This window comes from Zalophus californianus, chromosome 10, assembly GCF_009762305.2.
Source record: "Zalophus californianus isolate mZalCal1 chromosome 10, mZalCal1.pri.v2, whole genome shotgun sequence".
Lineage (NCBI taxonomy): Eukaryota > Metazoa > Chordata > Mammalia > Carnivora > Otariidae > Zalophus > Zalophus californianus.
Genome location: NC_045604.1, coordinates 53416864 through 53437776, shown reverse-complemented (window position 1 = coordinate 53437776; position 20913 = coordinate 53416864). Strand labels below are relative to the sequence as shown.

At 36.7% G+C, this 20913-nt stretch overlaps 1 protein-coding gene across 1 annotated transcript in view; it reads right to left on the bottom strand.

Annotated features, from left to right (window-relative positions):
• Window positions 1-20913, bottom strand: part of SLC9C2 (solute carrier family 9 member C2 (putative)) — a 106060-nt gene that overhangs the window by 31993 nt on the left and 53154 nt on the right. Inside the window, exons 14-19 of the mRNA XM_027612500.2 lie at window positions 12981-13078; window positions 11933-12052; window positions 10599-10797; window positions 9475-9663; window positions 7083-7232; window positions 1138-1189 (exon numbers count right to left, since the gene is read on the bottom strand). Of these exons, the coding sequence (XP_027468301.1) occupies window positions 1138-1189; window positions 7083-7232; window positions 9475-9663; window positions 10599-10797; window positions 11933-12052; window positions 12981-13078 (808 nt within the window). The remainder of the gene's footprint in view (window positions 1-1137; window positions 1190-7082; window positions 7233-9474; window positions 9664-10598; window positions 10798-11932; window positions 12053-12980; window positions 13079-20913) is intronic.

Sequence of the window (20913 nt, the reverse complement as noted above, 5' to 3'; positions counted from 1 at the left end):
GTTTCAATGTCAAGTACACCTTGGCTGGAAATCTGGCTCACCACTTAACCACCCATATGACTTCAGGCAATTTAACCTTTCTAAACCTTAAATCTTATAGCTTCATCATCTATAAGATGAAGATGATAATAGTATTTGCCTCATAGAGTAATCATAAGGATTAAATGAGATAATGCATATAAACCTGTTAACACAGTTCTTGATATAATTAACATTTGACAATCAGTTTTAGTAACCATTTGGGAACAGGCACTCCCTTTTACAGGACTGAATCAAGAGAACTTTGTAATATTCCATAGTAGTCTAAAAGCATAATATGAGACAGCAGCTCCTAGGCCAGCCCCTAATCTTTAAAGGCACAGAAATAAAAATCTACCTATATGTAAAGGCAACAGTGGGTCCTGGATTTTCTGAGACAGTGCCAAAATTTCTGACATATTTTCTCCAAATTCACAATTTCATTCATTAGGCCATGTTCTTCCAATTTTGATTTGGAAAGTATCATCCTCATAAATCCATATAGCGTCTTATAATGTGGTTATGAATACAAAGTGGTTTTACTTGATTTATTTTATAATAACTTCCATTTGTGCCAGGCTCTCTCCCAGATACTTTTACATACACTGAGAGCCTGGCCTGCAGCCCCTTACAAGGAAAATAGACCCAAGAAGCTTTGTATAAAATCCTAGGGCTCCTGCTGTGTGCTTCAAGTCAAGCAGAGTGATTATAGATGCTCAAGAAATGACAACCCTTGTAGCCCCACATTCCTGAGTATCCTTGCAGGCAAAGTAAAACAAAACAAAAACACCCTTTGTAAATGTAATCATCATGTGTCTTTTTCTCACAGCCTTAAGGAATCTGATCTTGCCACTTTAATACACTTTCTATACTCCTCATTCTTTCCTCTATGTTCCCATAGCAAGTGCAAGACTTCCTCTAACTTTCTGCAGTTATCCATTGATATTCTCATACCCTCCACTAAGCTCGGCATTTTTGGCATACCTGGCCTGTGTTCAATAAATGCTCGTTGTGTGAATAAATGAGTAATTGAAGGAAAGTATGAACTTGTCTTCCCTTGGTAAAATTGTGGGATAATAAGATGTGATTTCAGGAAATCAGATACTCCCAACTACCTACCTAGTTCTTTGACAGCATCTCGTTTGTTTGTTTCCAAAATTTCATATAATTTCTGTAAGAAGTTAAGAAAGACATTAATTTGTTATTACACTAACTGCATGTCTGGCTTTAAAATCTGAGAAAAAGAAGAAATCCCACTTAGTTTATGATTTGGGGGAGATGTTTAGCTCAGTTCTTCCCTCTGTGCCAATTCTGCTGCTTTCCCCGTGTTCCCACTCATATTACAATGAATAGTGTGCAGTCAGTAGCTTGCATAAGTACTGGACCCAGCCTTTCTCAGAAAAGATTAGTGTGCATTCTACTGTGCACCAAGGAGAATTCTCACAGACAGAGCTTTGTTAAGAGAGAGCCCACTGAGCCGCTCTTTGGGCAGCCAGTCTATCAGGAACATAAAAACAAGGGAAATAATGAGAAATGATGGTATTGATTAGTTCATGTTTCCTATGGATAACTCCTGACATAACTAAGAAATAGCTCTACTCCAGGGCTAACCATGGTGTAAGCTGTATTCAGTCATACAGTGGGTATTGGTCAAATGCCCACCATGCCCCAGGCACTGCTCTTTGTAGAGCTTATTCTCCAACTTTAAATCTTTCTGGAGCTTGCACTTGGCCACACCAACAGCCCTGGCAGCAAACAACAGGCAGTTCCCTAGGATTGTCAGGTACAGATGATACACACAGCATAGTGCTATTTACAGGGAAGAGTAACGAACACAGTGCTATTTTACTGGCTTGTTTTTTTGTTTGTTTTGTTTTGTTTTAAGATTTATCTATTCATTTTAGGGGCACTTGGGTGGCTCAGTTGGTTAAGCATCTGCCTTTGGCTCAGGTCATGTTCTCGAGGTCCTGGGATGGAGCCCGGGTCAGGCTCCCTGCTCAGTATAGAGCCTGCTTCTCCCTCTCTCTCTGCCAATCTCCCAGCTTGTTCTCTCTCTCTCTCTTCCTCTGTGCCCCCTCTCGTGCTTTCTCTCTCATTCTCTCTATCTCCAATAAATAAATAAAAATCTTTAAAGAAAGATTTACCTATCCATTTTAGAGAGAGTGTGTGTGCATACGCATGAGCAGAGGGAGAGAGGGAGAGAATCTCCAACAGACTCCCCGCTGAGCACAGAGCCCAACACGGGGCTCCATCCCAAGACCTTGAGATCATGACCTGAGCCAAAATCAAGAGTGTGATGCTTAACCAACTGAGCCACCCAGGTGCCCCTGCTGGCTTGTTATCTAAACTTTAAGTAGCTAAAGTTAAGTTTTTGCTGTTGTTTTGGTCTAGGAAAATCACATGTAATAAATCCCTTGTTTTGAATATAAGAATGAGGTACACAATTTTTATTAAATTGTTTCTTTTCACTTGATAACACCAAATCAATATTGGGAAGCTGCCAAATTAATGGCTTGCCCACCGCACCCACACACCGTGGCCCCGCCCTGCTTGCACAGGGGCATAGGTAGCTGTGAAGACTCCTTCAAACCAAACTGGACTGATAGCAACTCCGTAACAATGTTATAGAAAGACCTACACAAGAGAGCACAGAAACTGACTCCTACCCACACATAGAACATAATCATTAAAGCCTGGGCATACATGTGACTCCTCTAAGTGAGCTGCCACTGGTCAGTTTTCGAACCATGTCACTTTCAGAATAAACACAAGTTTGAGAACTAAACACATCTCACTAAAAAAAAATTTAAATCTTTACTGAAGTCTCCTTTATAAATGCCAAAGGGGAATTTGTTTCATCTCTTACACTTTGAGGTAAGCACCCCCACATGTCAATGCCTTCCCCCAAACTCCTCAAAACACATTACCTCCCACCACTGACTGCTGCTTTCTTCCCTCCTCTTCCCGTTTCTGAAATCTTTTCTCCCATGAATAGTTCTATCTTCTTTCTAGTATAGATCCATCTAGACTTTCTGTGCTTCTTTTGTCTTCTCTAATATTCAAAGTAAATCAACAAGATAGAATTCTTTTGCACATTTGATCCAATAATTGATACTTCCTTGATAAATCCAGAGAATAGTTCTCTAGCCTATCTATAAGGATGTCATGAAAGATGTTAGATGATTTGCTAAAATTCAGCTATCCTCTTCCTATAGTGGTCCCTGATTAAAAAAGAAAATTTTAAATTCTAAAGATATTTAACAATATATCTTCTTGTGTGTTTTAGATATTAAAATAAAACATTAGGGTAGGTATCTTCGCAGCCTCTTTCCCTCTCCTGGATTTAATAAGGAAAGAGCCTCTCTTTCTTGGCTGAGGGCCTGAGGTAACTCACAGTCATCACAAAAAAAATGGGCAAAATAAGCAGAAGATATAACCCCCAGTCCATTCCTGATTTTGTGTATACACACACAATCATTAGATCTGGGCTCTCTGATGATGTACTAGATGTTGGCTAACTGAACATAGTAAATAAATAAACAAACAAACAAATAAAAAATCAAGAGTCTCACTTGGGCTGAGAAAATGCCCTTCAGCTATTGATACTGTTCACTTTGGACCCCTCATCTACACATCTGAAAATATAAGCAAAAGTCACCAAACATGGGACAGGTAAAACAGGATGAAAGACAAGAACCAAACGTGACAAGTAGAAGAATGAACCTCAAGGAAGCAGAACTAATATAGGAAACAAAAAACTTTTAAATAAAAGAGATTCAAGGGAATATCCCATTTGTTTTAAAAAAGGTGTGGGGGGGAACCAGTTTCAATGAAAAGAAGCAATCACAGTACTTGAAGATCAGAAAGTGTTCAAACTGGGTATTTACCCCAAAGATACAAATGTAGGGATCCAAAGGGGTATGTGCACCCCGATGTTTATAGCAGCAATGTCCACAGTAGCCAAACTGTGGAAAGAGCCAAGATGTCCATCGACAGATGAATGGATAAAGAAGATGTGGTAAATATATACATTGGAATATTATGCAGCCATCAAAAGGAATGAGATCTTGCCATTTGCAACGATGTGGATGGAACTGGAGGGTGTTATGCTGAGCGAAATAAGTCAGTCAGAGAAAGACATGTATCATATGACCTCACTGATATGAGGAATTCTTAATCTCAGGAAACAAACTAAGGGTTGCTGGAGTGGTGGGGGGTGGGAGGGATGGGGTGGCTGGGTGATGGACATTGGGGAGGGTATGTGCTATGTTGAGTGCTGTGAATTGTGCAAGACTGTTGAATCACAGATCTGTACCTCTGAAACAAATAATACAATATATGTTAAAAAAAAAAAAAAAGAAGAAGAAGATAGCAGGAGGGGAAGAATGAAGGGGAGAAATTGGAGGAGGAGATGAACCATGAGAGGTGATGGACTCTGAAAAACAAACTGAGGGTTCTAGAGGGGAGGCGGGTGAGGGGATGGGTTAGCCTTGGTGATGGGTATTAAAGAGGGCACATTCTGCATGGAGCACTGGATGTTATATGCAAACAATGAATCATGGAACACTACATCAAAAACTAATAATGTAATGAATGGTGATTAACATAATAAAAAAATGATACTGAAAAGAGAAAACGGAAACCAAGAGGATGGAACAATCAAAGAGGTGATGGAAGAAAGATGGCAATCTTCTGATTATGAAAGCTCCAACAAGTGCTGCATAGGATATTTTTTTTAAATTTTTTTATTTTTTAAATTATGTCTCCTACCCAAGACCCCAAGAACAAGAGTCCCATGCTCTACCAACTGAGCCAACCAGACACCCCAATAATTTTTTTAAGATTTATTTATTTATTTTAAACCATGCACGTGCATGTGTAGGGGGAGGGGCAAAATAAGAGAATCCTCAAGCAGACTCCCCCATGAGCACTGAGCTGGAGGTGAGGCTCAACCTCACACTCCTGAGATCATGACTTGAGCCAAAACCAAGACTTGGACCCTTAACTAACTGAGCCACCCAGATGCCCCCATTTTTTTTTAAATCACACCTAGACACATTCTGGTAAAAATTCAGAACTCCAAGGAGGAAAATCCTATAAGCCTCTAAACACAGAGAGAAAAAAGTCACCTACAAAAGCACAAGTAAAATCAGACTTATAACATCAATGCTGAAGACAGACGGCAATATCTTTAAGAAAATAATTTTGGACAGTGAAAGGATCAATTATGAGAGCAAAATACAAAGATTTTTTCATGTGTTAGCCCATACATCACCTATGAAAAAAAATTACTTATGGGCATAATCTAGCATGATAAAAAGGAAAGCAAAAAGGAGGCTCACATGGGACTCCAGAAAGGGTGGCTGAGGAATATAAGCTAAAGGAAGAGAGGAAGATAGTTTAAAAAAATATTTTTTTAACTAATCCATTTGACTGTTTCATTTAGAAGAGTCTCTTTCAAGTAGTAGATGTTTAATGATACTGATCATATTTCTTTTGTTATGGGTTGAATCAAATGATAGGGTCTACACTGAATAATATTTATATAATCACAACAAAGTAAAGATTGTTTTTTAGTTTTCCATGTATGGAGTCATTTATTGAAAAAAATAAAGACATAATTATACTTACATAATAAAATGTAAATGTTATAAACCTTTTCTCTGTAAAAATAATTGCTCCAAAAATTTAAGATGGGGAGAAAAAGAAAAGGCTAAAGCAATATTCTAAGCTCTCTGTACTTCATGGCAGAGAGTAAATAAAGGCTGTTTAGAGATAATAAATCAAGAATAAAATACATGTGCACATTGTTAAAATTATTATGGCAAACAGTAGAGGAATTAACACAAGAGTAGTTACTATGGGGATGCCTGCCTTCATCTCAGGTCCTGATCCCAGGGTCCTGGGATCGAGTCCTGCATCAGGCTCCTTGCTCAGCAGGGAGCCTGTTTCTCCCTCAGCCTGCCATGCTCACTCTCTCTCTCTTTCTCTCTCTCTGACAAATAAATAAATAAAATCTTAAAAAAAAAAAGAATGGTTACTCTGGGGCTGTGTCTGGGAAGCGGTAGTGTGGAGGGCAGGGAGGGATACTTTTACTTCTTGAATTTTATTACTTTCAAGTTGTAAAATTCTGCATGATTATTCTCTTACCATCTTTTCTGCGTTCTCTTCTCTCTACATATATATATTTGGATTCAAAGACCTTACCCTTCAGGCCATGCAGAGCCACTGAATATTCTTTTTTCTTTTTTTTGAAAGTAGGCTCCACATCCAGCATGGAGCCCAGCGCAGGCTTGAACTCACAACCCTGAGATCAAGACCTGAGCTGAGATCAAGAGTTGTACTCAGCTAACCAACTGAGCTGCCTAGGTGCCCCGCCACTGAATATTCTTAAGCAGAAAGTCACATGTGAAACTTGAAACGTTACTAGTTTGCAGAGGGTCCTGGGTGGACAGCCTGGCATGAGGGAACCAAGTCAGGAGCTGATTCACTCCATCTTCGAGTGCCTAGTATGCTCACATCCTCATCTCCCATTTGGTACCTACTTCATGCTGACTGGAAATAAGGAGGGTCTTGAATGATTAAATGAATAAATAAATAAATACATACATACATACATACATACATACATACTACTACTCAGCCATTCTTCAGCACCAGCATTTCGAGTTTTCAACGTCAAATCTTTCTTCTCTTTCCCTCTCTCTTCCTCTCCACTACAGACCTACCCTTTCTTTGAAGACTCATGAGTTTTGATTCCTGCACGAAGCCTTTTCCAATTTGCCCTACCCTTTAGAGAGTGTTACAAAGGCAGACGAATCTCTAGTCTGCATCCAGAAAAAATTGAAGGGTAGATTTCCTCTGTGAAGATCATAAACGAGTTTGATAAAGACACCTGACATTTAAAGAGCGAAGACTGTCCTCTGCAGCACCTCTTATAACATAATAAGCAATTGAATCCCCTTCACTTGCCGCAATTTATCTCTTGGATCAAATACATGTAGAAGTAGTCTTAAAAGATATGACTACACCCAAGTGATTGTTTTCCCAATCTTGTCTCTCACCTGATATATTGATTCTCGGCTGGAAATTTGTTTTATTAGAAATTTGGTATCCTCTTGACTTTTGACATAACCTTTTGTAATACTATACATCAAGCGGAGGCGTTTTTTGATCTGCACATCTACAATATTTATCAGTAGTGGGATTATTATCTGGAACAATGAAGAGAAAAAAAGTGTGAAAATTTGATGAGGAAAAGCACCCTCAAAGGCAGGTGTTCTCAAAGTGTCATCTTGGGGAGCAGTGACATTACCCAGAGACTTGTTAGAAATGCAAATTCTCAGATACTTCCTAGCTCTAAATTTCTCCAACCATAAGCTGAGGCAAGAGAGTGTCATGACTAAAGAAAATGGGATTTTAAATATAAACCCTCCGAGGTTCAAGTGAGAGCTCTCCTATTCACCAGTTCTATGACTTGAGCAAGTTACTTGTGACCTTGAGGATTCTGTCTCCTCATCTGTAAAATGAGGGTAGTAATACTTAAGTACCCGAAGTCCGACGGAGCAGCCCCTCACAACCAATACAGTCAATCACAGAGACAGAATCAGGTCAGAATGCAGGGTAGATGGTGAGGAACCAGGTCACAGAGGAGGAAGGTGAGAAGAGCAAAATAACATCATAGCAAAGGAATTACAAGAGCAGAGAAAGAAGAGATTTTTAGCTGTTCTTATGCTGTTTGGCCAGAGGGAGGGATAGCAAAGAGGATTTTTACAAAGTGTCGTTCCATAATGCACTGACACCCCCTGAGCTGTTCCTAAGAGGATCTAAGGTAAAAATCTCCAATATTCTTCCAAGCTCTCCAGTATAGGCTTCTTTTGAAAGCCACATTGTACTGAGACTGGCTATTAGAGCACCTGACTTTATATGTGGTAACACCTACTTCACAGGGCTATTGCAATAATTTAATTAGATAATGTATATAAAGTGCTCTGCACAGTTCCTGGAACATAGTAAGTGCTCAATAGAAAATATTAATCCTGATTATATTAATTCCTTAAGTATACTTCATGGAGATTTGTCAAAGTGTGCTGGACAGAAGTAGCAACTGGTTCACACTCTGAATAGAGTTGACTTCCACAATAACACATCTTTAAATCTTTACTTCCCTCAGAGAGACATTTCACAAAGTATTACTCTACAATAATCATTTTACCTGCATCTGCATCCAATCTTTGTATAAAAACTGATTACCTAAGGAAGCTTCTCCTTTCCATTTTAAGACTTAGACTCATACTACACATCCTGATTTCTAGTGTACTTTGTGTTATGGTGGGGTTATACCTTATGTAGACACGTGGCTCTAAGCTCATAAAGCAAAAATCACAAATAATCAAAATTACCCCTTAGAGTAGGGTTTATGTATACAACTCTGCATAGTAACGCTTTTGAACACCAAAGCTTGGTAACAATGATATAGAATCAAGGAAAGAACAGACAAAAAGTCTGCAAGTACAAGTCTGAGCATTCAAACAATTCTGCCTTTACGAGACTACTAAACTTCTTGGAGAATGGGAATAGTTGGAGGATTCTAATGAATCTCTTTTGTCACCAGAGTTTTCAGCAGTTGTTTTTTTTTTTTAACATTAATCCTTCATAACTTCAACACATACCAATAAACTTGTTTGACATAATAAGAATTAAAGAACTCAAAAAAAAAAATGGAGTGGTAAATGAAATCATCTAAAGCTCCCAAGTTAAAAGCTTATATAAGATAACTTCTTTGGAAAGAAAGGTTTAAGAGCTGAGACTGGAAATCTGAAAATCTATCTTCAGAATCAAAACCAGAGGTGTGGAAAGAAGGAATAGTAGCTGCTATAGAGACTAAAGGACACAGCAAAATTTAAGTTCCATAGGCAGTATGCTATATAAAAATGGCTTGTAGAGAAAATATTTTCATGCTTCTGCACAGTTAGGCCTTTATGAGCAAATTTTACTAAAGCCTAGAAAACTTGTTTCTGGGTCACCATGGTTCAAGTGGCACCAACATTTTCATTCTTTCACTCAACAAATATTTGATTAAGAACTTACTATATGCTAGGCATCATTCTAGAGCCATAGGTTACATCAGTGACCATACAAAGATCCCTAATTCATGGAGAGTACATGCAACATACAGTACAAAGGTAACAAGTGCTATGAGGAAAAACTAAACCTTAAGGAAGTGCAGGGGGCAGGAAGATGGGATGGGAAACTGGTATGTGTGGGGGGACCACACAGGGTGGTAAGGGAAGGCATTCTCTGTGAGAAGGTGAGAGGGTGAACCAGGTAGACACCTGTAGAGACAGCATTCCAGAAAACAGCTCCTTCTCTTGTTTCCTTCAAAATAATGAGGTTTCTTAACACATTTAACAATGTAGAAAAAAAAACCCAATATTTAGAAGCGTGATGTTTTACCTTGATGAAAGGAATAAACCTGATTATTCTGAAATATCCTAGTATTACTGTAATCTGAATAAGGACGAAGTTGTCTGGTCTCAATTTGACAAAGTATATACAAAAGATATCCATGATTCCAAGAAGCATGATAAGAAAGTCCAAAGTATTCCAATGTTGATGAAAATATTTCCTTTTCAAAATTACTATCTATTTAGAAAACAAACAGAATGTACATTATTTCATAGTATCTATACAGTGATGGGGGAGGGGATGGGTCTTCAAAATTAACAGTTCAGTCCTCAACTACAAATGAGTTGTAATCCAAAAGTTGAGTTTTAAGCTATTCATTTGGAGTTCCAAACAAATATTTTTAATCTCCAACATCAAAATCATAATTTGATTCAAAATATACATAATCTATAATGAAATTGAAATGCCAAAAGCAAATAGTTAAACATAACAGTAAAGAGAATCATTGCAACACTATTAATAACAAAGTATGAAAACAGTAATGCTGACAAATCATCTTTGAAGAATTTATCCTAAAAAGTAGTTCTTGGGGCGCCTGGGTGGCTCAGTAAGTTAAGTGTCTGCCTTCGGCTCAGGTCATGATCCCAGGGTCCTGGGATTGAGTCCCACACGCAGGGAGCCTGCTTCTCCCCCCAGCCTACCACTCCCCCTGCTTGTGTTCTCCCCCACTCTCTCTCTGACAAATAAATAAATAAAATCTAAAATATAAATAAATAAATAAATAAATAAATTTTAAAAAAGTAGTTCTCATGACAAGAACCTAGCAAACCAATTTGGGTTTATTCACTTATTTGCTTTTTGCATCATTATAGAGAGTATTTGAGGGAAACAACCATTTGTATTTTCCATCTGGATTTCCATTTCTCTTGCATGTCATTGGGATTCTCTCCACTATTTACGATACTTATCTTACCTGATATCCAAGACCATGACTATTCTACTGATTAAATTATTAAACTCAGAAAATTCAAAAAAGATTACTAAAATTCCAGGATCCTATCAACTATTACAGCAAATGGCTTCTAGTATCAAATTATTTCAATATGACAAAAATAGATTCAAAGATATCTGAATTGTTCTTTTCATTGGATACATTTTATTTTAAACAGTACCTTCAGTGCTGATCGAAATATGTATAAAAATACAAAATAGTTGTTTACTGATATAAGTGCTGACACATTTAACTCTCTTGCCATTGGCCATAGATGCATTATAATAGGATAAATGTACATTACTGTTATAACATGTCCTGCATATTCAAATTCTTCTGAAAATACCATGTGATACACAAAAAGCAGAAATTTATTATTCCTGGGAAAAAAAGAGACCAATAAAATGTTAGATCACTTTAAAAATATAACAGTTGTGATCTGAAGTTCAACATTTGTTCTAACAAATCATTAATTTGAAAAAGAGTATAAAAATATAAAATAAATAAGCAGAAAACTAAAGCATACTTTCTGTACATAATAATCATCATGAAGAAAGATAAAAATATAGCTCTTATTAATCTATATCAGGATGGGGAGCATTTTTTAAAATCAAGTCTAATAGTACATAGGAAACAAGGCAAAGATTCATTCATCAAAAGCAAGAAATAAGTAAATATAGAAAAAAATCAGCATCACTTAAAAGTAAGAACAGGAAACATTCTATTCAGTAATTACCATGACATATTTTTTTTTAATTTTTCCAATCCATCCTAAGTAGAGCCTAACAAAAAGTGGTTATCTAGATATATGTCAAAACCCTAGGGTTTTAATTCCTTATATTTCTCTTTAAACTTAATACATGGAAAAAAGTTTAAAAATTATCAGGATTTGTTATGAAAGGTATGTCAACACTCAAAATTTAGTAGCATGAATTTCTCTGATATTTCTCATATTTATATATCTTTTGTTAATAGAAAAACCTTGTCTTGTCTTCCTGCTCTAAGTTCACAACTTATCATCAAGCAAAGAGTTTACACAAGTTAGGTAAATCTGTATCTTGTGATATTTTGGGAAATTGGTTACAGGTATTATTAAGGCTGTGTTTTTCCTAGTTATGGACATTAACAGAACCACCCCATGGCACAGATGAATTTGAGAGGAAAATGTAGGCCATGAGTTTGATATTTCTCTCCCCTGCTCAATGTTATACCCAGAAGAATATGAAAGCAGTCCAGTTTGTAGTATGACCCCAAGACATGGCAATTGCCACTTAAAGAGTCCAAATATGACCAGTCCTTGTTTCTTCATCCTACCCACTAATATAGGTATCAACAAAGTTGCTTAAACAGAATGAAGAGAAGCAAGTGCTCTGCTCCTTCACGACTCGATCAATAAGAGTTGACCATAATATTAGTTAATTTTTTTAATAAAGAAAATCAATGTAATCAATGTTGACAATGTGGAAAAGGTCATATTATTAGGTATATTGCTATTAAAGGTTTACAATTACTTACCCATACATAATAAGAGATGCCTTATCTTTATGATATTCCAAGAAAGCTAACATGTTTTTAAACTTGATAAGCCAACTTCTAGCTCTTACATAATTTGAAACATCATAAATACTCATGAATCTAACAGAGAAAAATAGACATATATGTTAAAATAAAAATAAAGTGCTATACTTTGGGGTAATATAAAAAGGGAAAGCTTATTAAAAATGCTCTGTCCTGAGCCTCTGTTTCCATCCACCTACCCACCCACGGTCAGGTACAGGAAACCTCTGTTGCCTCTGTCCCTGGAACCATTCTTGACTTGAGGTAGAACATAATTAAAGCTTCTCCAGACCAATTCTTTGGGGTTCAGAATCAAGCTCCCCTTTGTTATGCCTCGCCTAGCTCCAGCCTCTCCAAGGCCCCACCCTTCCCAAACTTTAGGAACTGATGTTAGATCTCCCAGATAGATTACCAGACTGCTGAAATGTTACTATCACCTGGCAGGATTTCCTATCATTGTTGCCCCCACAAGCTTTGTCTTGGATCATCCATTAGCGAATGCTTGCCAGGACTATGACCAGATATAGATGTATCTCCAAGATACTTGAACTTTTCATATCAAATTTAATTGCATCGCCAAGGTCCATCAGTTGGGTCAATTCCTTCAAGGCTTGCTCCACCTGACTAATGGCAGGCTCCAGGCTTCCCTACCTACCTTATCCAGTAACTTAGTAAATATGATATAATGAAAAGATAAATATAATAGTATATGAAATTACATAGATTCTCTTTCATGGCTCCCCTAGTCTCTTACTTAATTACACTGTAGTCAGATATTCCTCCAGAATCTCCTAATGACACCAAAGTTATGAACCTTCAGTGGGAAAAAATGTAAACAAGTAAAATAAGAAGTAGATGGTTATATGGATGGATGGACAGATAGATGAAGATAAGTGAGATAAATAGATTGATCAATCTGGACGTTTAACTCTCAGTTTGATTTTTTTTTTTTTACCATATACCCATTTGATTTTGGAAATAACAATTTAAGAAGTATTATACTTACTTTCCTCGGATGGGGCAATAGCTTTTGGTTGCACCAATTAATATCCGGGCTGCCTCTACACTGAGGATTCCATCATTACACTGTTTTTCAAAGCTACTCTAAACATACAATTTTAAATAAACATTACAAAGGACCAAACATAATATAATATAATATATTCTGCTTTACCTTTATATAGCCCTCACTATTAGTACTGAATTCATTATAGGAAAATATACTTTTACCAGAAAAATCCTGTAGCAGCAAAAAAAATTCATTCTAAATTGAATGAATATTTCCTGAATATTCATTTTTTTGTAAAGTACTATCCTGGATGCAATAAAAGATACCAAGTTTCCTAGCTTCAGAAACTCAAAATCTATACAAGTCAAAGAGTTTTCTTTAGTAATATAAACAGCATCATAGCAGCATCTTTCTGCAGCAGGATAGTGCAAAGTATTAATTCAAAGGTTAACTAATCATCTCAACTTCTTAAAGAACTACCAAGAGAGAAAAGTAAATTGTGTTCTTTTTTTTCCCTTTTTGCTAGCTTTATTGTGATATAATTGACATGTAACATTGTGTAAATTTAAGGTGTATAATGTGATGATTTGATACACTCATCTATATTGCAAAATGGTTACCACAGCCACAGTAAGATTAGTTAACTCATCCATTATCTCACATAATTACAACTTTTTGTGTGTGATTTAAGATCCACTCTCTTAGTAACTTTCAAGTATATAATATAGAATTGTTATAGTCACCATGCTGTATATTAGAGCCCCAGAATTTATTCATCTTAAAACTGGAAGTTTGTACACTTTGGTTAACATTGCCTCCATTTCCCTTACCTCCCAACCCCTGGAAACCACCATTTCACTCTGTTTCTATGCGTTTGACTTTCTTTTTTTTATATTCCACACATAAGTGAAACCATACAGTATTTGTCTTTCTCTGTCTGACTTATTTTACCTAGCATAATGTCCTCAAATCACAAATGACTGTTCTGTGGTTGAATAACATTCCATTAGGTTGATAGATGATAGATGATGATAGATAGATAGATAGATAGATGATAGATAGATAGATAGATAGATAGATAGATAGATAGATAGATAGATGATAGATAGATAGATAGATAGATAGATAGATAGATAGATAGATGATAGATAGATAGATAGATAGATAGATAACATTTGTTTTATTCATCCATCAGTGGACACTTAGGTTGTTTCCATGTCTTGACTATTGTGAATAATGCTGAAAGAAACATGGGAGTAGAGAGATCTCCTTGAGATCCTATTATCATTTCCTTCTGACATATACCAAGTGGGGTTTCTAGAATATATAATAGTTCTAGCTTTAATTTTTTTGAGGAATCTTTATATCATTTTCTGTAGTGACTGTACCAATTTACATTCCCACCAACAGTGCACAAGAGTTCCCTTTTCTCCACATCTTAGTCAACATATATCTCTTGTGTTTTGGGGATAGTCATTCTAACAGATGTGATGTGATATCTCATTATACTTTTTTTTTTCAAGTTATTTTAGTCACCTGATGGTCATCACAAGTGCATTCCTTTATCCCCATCACCTATTGTGTTCATCTCCCTACCCACCTCCCCTCAGTTTGTTCTCTATAGTTCTGTTTCTTGGTTTGTCTCTATATTTTCCCTTGGCTTGTTTTGTTTCTTAAATTCCATATATGAGTGAAATTATATGGTATTGTCTTTCTCTGACTCACTTCATTTATCATTATACTCTCCAGCTCCATCCATGTTGTAGCAATATTATACCACTTTTTTATCCACTCATCAATCAATGGACACTTGGGCTGCTTCCATATCTTGGCTATTATAAATAATGCTGCTATAAACATAGGAGTGCATGTATCCCTTTAAATTAGGGGTTTTGTATTTTTTGGGTAAATACCCAGTAGTGTGATTCCTGGATCAGAGGGTAGTTCTATTTTTAACTTTTGAGAAACCTCCATACTGTTTTCCACAATGGCCACACCAGAGTGTATGCCCACCAACAGTGCAAGAGTGTTCCCGTTTCTCCACATCCTCACTAACACCCGTTGTTTCTTGTGTTGATTTTAGCCATTCTGACAGGTGTGAGGTGATATTTCTCTGTAGTTTTGATTTGCATTTTCCTGATGATCAGTGATGATGAACATCTTTCCATGTGTCTGTTTGCCATCTGCATGTCTTGTTTGGAGAGGTGTCTGTTCATGTCATCTGCCCATTTTTTAATTGGATTATTTGTTTTTTGGGGTACTGAGTTTTATGAGTGCTTTATACATCTTGGATATTAACCCTTTATTAGATATGTCATTTGCAATATAACTTCTTCCATTCCATAAGTTGTCATTATAGTTTTGATTAGCATTTCCCTGATGATTAGTTATGTTGAGTACCTCTACATGTGGTTGGCCATTTGTATGTCTTCTTTGGAAAAGTGTCTATTCAGGTCCTCTGCCTATTTTTAATCAGATTATTTGGGTTTTTTTTTCTATTGACTTTTATGAGTTTCTTATATTTTTTGGATATTAACCTCTTATCTGACATATGGTTTGCAAATCATTTCTCCCATTCTATAGGTTGCCCTATCATTTTATTGATTATTTTACTGTTCAGAAGCTTTTTTAGTTGCAGTTGCTTCTGTTGCTTGTGTCTTGGGTAACATATTAAAAAATTGGTTGTCAAGACCAATATCAAGGAGCTTTTTCTTTATGTTTTCTTCTAAGAGTTTTATGGTTTCAGTCTTATATCTAAATCTTTAATCCATTTTGAGTTAATTTTGTGAGTGGTATAAGATAGAGGCCCAATTTCATTCTTTTGCATGTGAATACCCAGTTTTCCCACAATTTATTGAAAACACTAACTTTTCCTCATTGGTATTTTTCACTCTTTTGTCAAATATTAGTTGACCATACATGCATGGGTTTATTTTGGGTGTCTCAATTCTGTTCTGTTGGTCTATGTGTCCGTTTTTATGCCAGTACTATACTGTTTTGGTTACTATAGCTTTGTAGTATAGTTTGAAATCAGGAAGTGTGATGCCTCCAGCTTTGTTCTTTCTCAAAATTGCTTTGGCTGTTCAGGTTCTTTTGTGGTTTTATACACATTTTTGGATTGTTTATTCTATTTTTGTGAAAAGGGCCATTGGTATTTTGATAGAGATTGCATTGAATCTATAATGGCTTTAGGTAATATAGGTGTTTTGACAATATTAATGTTTCTGATCCATGAACATATCTTTCCACTTACTTGTGTCTTTTTCAATAACTTTCATCAGTGTTGTATAGTTTTCATTGTACAGATCTTTCACCTCCTTGGTTAAATTTATTTCTAAGAATTTTATTGATTTTGATGCTATTGTAAATGGGATTATTTTCTTTAATTCTATATCACAGAATTCCTTGTTAATGTACTTAAATACAAATGATATTTTTATGTTGATTTTGTATTCTGCAAATTTACTGAATTCGTTTATTAGTTTTAACAGTTTTTTGGTGGACTCCTTAGGATTTTCTTTTTTTTTTTTAAGATTTTGTTCATTTATTTGAGAGAGAGAGAGAGAGTGAGAGATCATGAGTGGGGAGGGGCAAAAGGAGAGGGAGAAGCAAACTCCCCACTGAGCAGGGAGCCCAATGCGGGGCTCCAACCCAGGACACTGGGATTCTGGCCTGAGCCAAAGGCAGTTGTTTAACCAACTGAGCCATGCAGGTGCCCCTTATGGTTTTCTATATGTAAGATCATGTCATTTGCAAACAGACAGTTTTATTCCTTCCTTTCTGATTTGGGTGCCTTTTCTTTCTCTTTCTTTCTCTCTCTTTCTTTCTTTCTTTCTTTCTTTCTTTCTTTCTTTCTTTCTTTCTTTCTTTCTTTCTTTCTTTCCTTCCTTCCTTCCTTCCTTCCTTCTTTCTTTCTTTTCTTTCTTTCTTTCTTCTTTTTGCCTGATTGCTCTGACTAGGACTTTTAGTACTACGTTGAATAGGCATGGTAAGAGTGGGCATCCCTGTCTTGTTCTTCATCTTGGAAGAAAGCGTTCCACTTTTCACCATTGAGTATGATGTTAGCTGTGGGTTTGTTGCACATGGTCTTCATTATACTGAGGTATGTTTCTTCTGTACACAATTTGCTGAGAGTTTTTATCATGAAAGGGTGTGGAATTTTGTTAAACGCTTTTTCTGCATCTATTGAGAAAATCATATTATTTTTATCCTTCATTCTACCAATGTGGTGTTTGACTGAATTGTGGATATTGAACCATCCTTGCATCCCAGGGATAAATCCCACTTTATCATGGTTCATGATCCTTTTAATGTGATGTTGAATTTCATTTGCTAGTATTGTGTTGAGAATGTTTGCATCTGTATTTTTCAACAGTATTGATTTGTATTTATCTTTTCTTATAAGAAAGAGTGTCTTATCTGGCTTTTGGATATCAGGATAATGTTAACCTCATAAAATAAGTTTGGGAGTGTTCCCTTCTTTCAATTTTTTGAGACTTTGAGAAGGACTGGTATAAATTTCTTCTTTAAAACGTTTGATAGGGGGCGCCTGGGTGGCTCAGTTGTTTAAGCATCTAACTCTTGATTTCGGCTCAGGTCATGATCTCAGGGTCGTGAAATTAAGCCCCACATCAGGCTCCATGTTCAGCAGGGAATGTGCTTGAGATTCTCTCCCTCTCCCACTGCCCTGCCCCCTCCCATTCTGTCTCTCTAAAATAAATAAATAAAAATCTTTTTTAAAAATGTTTGTTAGAGTTCACAGTGAAACCATCTGGTCCTGTGCTTTTCTTTGGGGGGGGTTATTTTTTTATTATTATTTAAATTTGAGTCACTTAACATATAGTGTAGTATTAGTTTCAGGAGTAGAATTTAGTGATTCATCAGTTGCATATAACACCTAGTGCTCATCCCAACAAATGTCCTCCTTAATGCTCATCACCCATTTGTTCCATCCCCCCACCCACCTCCCCTCCAGCAACCCTGTTTGTTCTATATAGTTAAGTGTTTTATGATTGCCTCCCTCTCTGTTTTTATCTTATTTTTCCTTCCCTTCCCCTATGTTCATCTGTTTGGTTTCTTAAACTCCATGTATGAGTAAAATCATATATTTGTCATTCTCTGACTGACTTATTTTGCTTAGCATAATACATTCTAGTACCATCCACATCATTGCAAAGGCAAGATTTCATTCTATTTGATGGCTGAGTAATAATCCATTGTACATAAATACTACATCTTCTTTATCCATTCATCAGTTGATGGACATCTGGGCCCTTTCCATAATTTGGCTGTTGTGGACATTGCTGCTATAAACATTGGAGTGCAGGTGCACCTTCAAATCAGCATTTTTGTATCCTCTGGATGAATACTTAGTAGTGCAATTGCTGCATCTAGGGTAGTTCTATTTTTTTTTTAAGATTTTATTTATTTATTTGACAAAGAGACACAGCAAGAGAGGGAACACAAGGGGAGTGGGAGAGGGAGAAGCAGGCTTCCCACTGAGGAGGGAGCCCAATGCGGTGCTCTATCCCAGGACCCTGGGATCATGACCTGAGCCGAAGGCAGATGCTTAACGACTGAGCCACCCAGGCACCCCTCGGGTAGTTCTATTTTTAACTTTTTGAGGAAGCTCCTTACTGTTTGCAAGAGTGGCTGCACCAGTTTGCATTCCCACCAACAGTGTAAGAGGGTTTCCCTTTCTCTGCATCCTTGCCAACATCTGTCATTTCCTAAGTTGTTAATTCTAACCATTCTGACAGGTGTGAGGTGGTATCTCATTGTGGTTTTAATTTGTATTTCCCTGATGATGAGTGATGTTGAGCATTTTTTCATGTGTCTCTTAGCCATCTGAATGTCTTGTTTGGAAAAATATCTGTTCATATCTTCTGCGTATTTCTTAACTGGATTATTTATTTGGGGGGGTGTTGATTTTGATGAGTTCTTTATATATTTTGGATACTAATCCTTTATCAGATATGTCATTTGCAAATATCTCCTCCCATTCTGTCTGTTGCCTTTAGTTTTGTTGATTATTTCCTTCACTGTGCAGAAACTTTTTATCTTGATGAGGTCCCAATAGTTTGCTTTTGTCCCCTTGCCTCTGGTGATGTGTCTAGTAAGAAGTTGCTATGCCCAAAGTCAAAGAGGTTTCTGCCTGCGTTCTCCTTTAGGATTTTGATAGTTTCCTTTCTCACATTTAGGTCTTTCACCCATTTTGAAGTTATTTTTGTGTAGGGTGTAAGAAAGTGGTCCAGTTTCATCCTTTTTCATGTTGCTGTCCAGTTTTCCCAAAACCATTTGTTGAAAACACTGTCTTTTTTTCCATTGGATATTCTTTCCTGCTTTGTTGAAGATTGGCTGACCATAGAGTTGTGGGTCCATTTCTGGGGTCTCTATTCTCTTCCATTGATCTATGTGTCTGTTTTGTGCCAGTACCATACTGTCTTGATGATTACAGCTTTGTAATACAGCTTGATGTCTGGGGTTGTGATGTCTCCCACTTTGCTTTTGCTTTTTTGTTGAAAAAAACATTATTTTGACTATTCAGGGTCTTTTGTAGTTATGTACAAATTTTAGGATTGTTTGTTCTAGTTCTGTGAAAAATGCTAGTGTTATTTTAATTGGGATTTTGATTGGGATTGCATTGAATGTGTAGATTGCTTTGGGTACTATAGACATTTTAACAATGTTCTTCCCATCTATGAGCATGGAATGCTTTTCCATTTCTTTGTGTCTTCCTCAATTTCTTTCATAAGTTTTCTATAGTTTTCAGAGTATAGATCTTTTCCCTCTTTAGTTGGGTTTATTTCTAGGTATCTTATGGTTTTTGGTGCAATTGTAAATGGGATTGATTTCTTGATTTCTCTTTCTGCTGTTTTATTATTGGTGTATAGAAAGACAACAGATTTCTGTAGGTTGATTTTATATCCTGTGACTTTGTTGAATTCATGTAGGAGTTCTAGCAATTTTTTGGTGGAATCTTTCTAGTTTTCTACATAGAGTATCATGTTGTCTGCAAAGAGTGAAAGTTTGACTTCTTCCTTGCCAATTTGTATGACTTTCATTTGTTTTTGTTGTCTGATTTCTGAAGCAAGGACTTCCAGTACTATGTTGAACAACAATGGTGAGAATGGACATCCCTGTCATGTTCCTGACCTTAGGGGAAAAGCTCTCAGTTTTTCCCATTGAGGATGACATTAGCTGTGAGTCTTTTGTATGTGGCCTTTATGATGTTGAGTTATGTTCCTTCTATCCCTACTTTCTTCAGGGTTTTTATCAAGAAAAGATGCTGTAGGGGCATCTGGGTGGCTCAATCAGTTAAGCATCTACCTTCAGCTCAGGTCATGATCTCAGAGTCCTGGGATTGAGTCCCACATTGGGCTCCATGCTCAGCGGGGAGCCTGCTTCTCCCTCTCCCTCTGGTGCTCCCCCCCTCCTTGTATTCTCTCACTCAAGCTCTCTCCCAAATAAATAAATAAATAAATAAATAAATAAATAAATAAATAAAATCTTTAAAAAGGGGGGGAAAGAAGGGGTGCCTGGGTGGCTCAGTCATTAAGCATCTGCCCAGGGTCCTGGGATCGAGCCCCGCATCAGGCTCCCTGCTCAGCAGGAGGCCCACTTATCCCTCTCCCATTCCCCCTGCTTGTGTTCCCTCTCTCGCTATCTCTCTCTGTCAAATAAATAAATAAAATCTTTAAAAAATATAAAAATAAAAAAAGAAAGGATGCTGTATTTTGTCAAATGCTTTTTCTGCATCTATTAAGAGGATCCTGGGAAGTTTGTGTTATTAATTCAATCTCCTTACTCATTATTGGTCAGCTGAGATTTTCTACTTTTTTTATGATTCAGTCTTGGTAGATTCTAAATTTCTAGGAGTTTATCTATTTCTTCTAAGTTATCTAACTCTTTGACTTATAATTGTTCATTG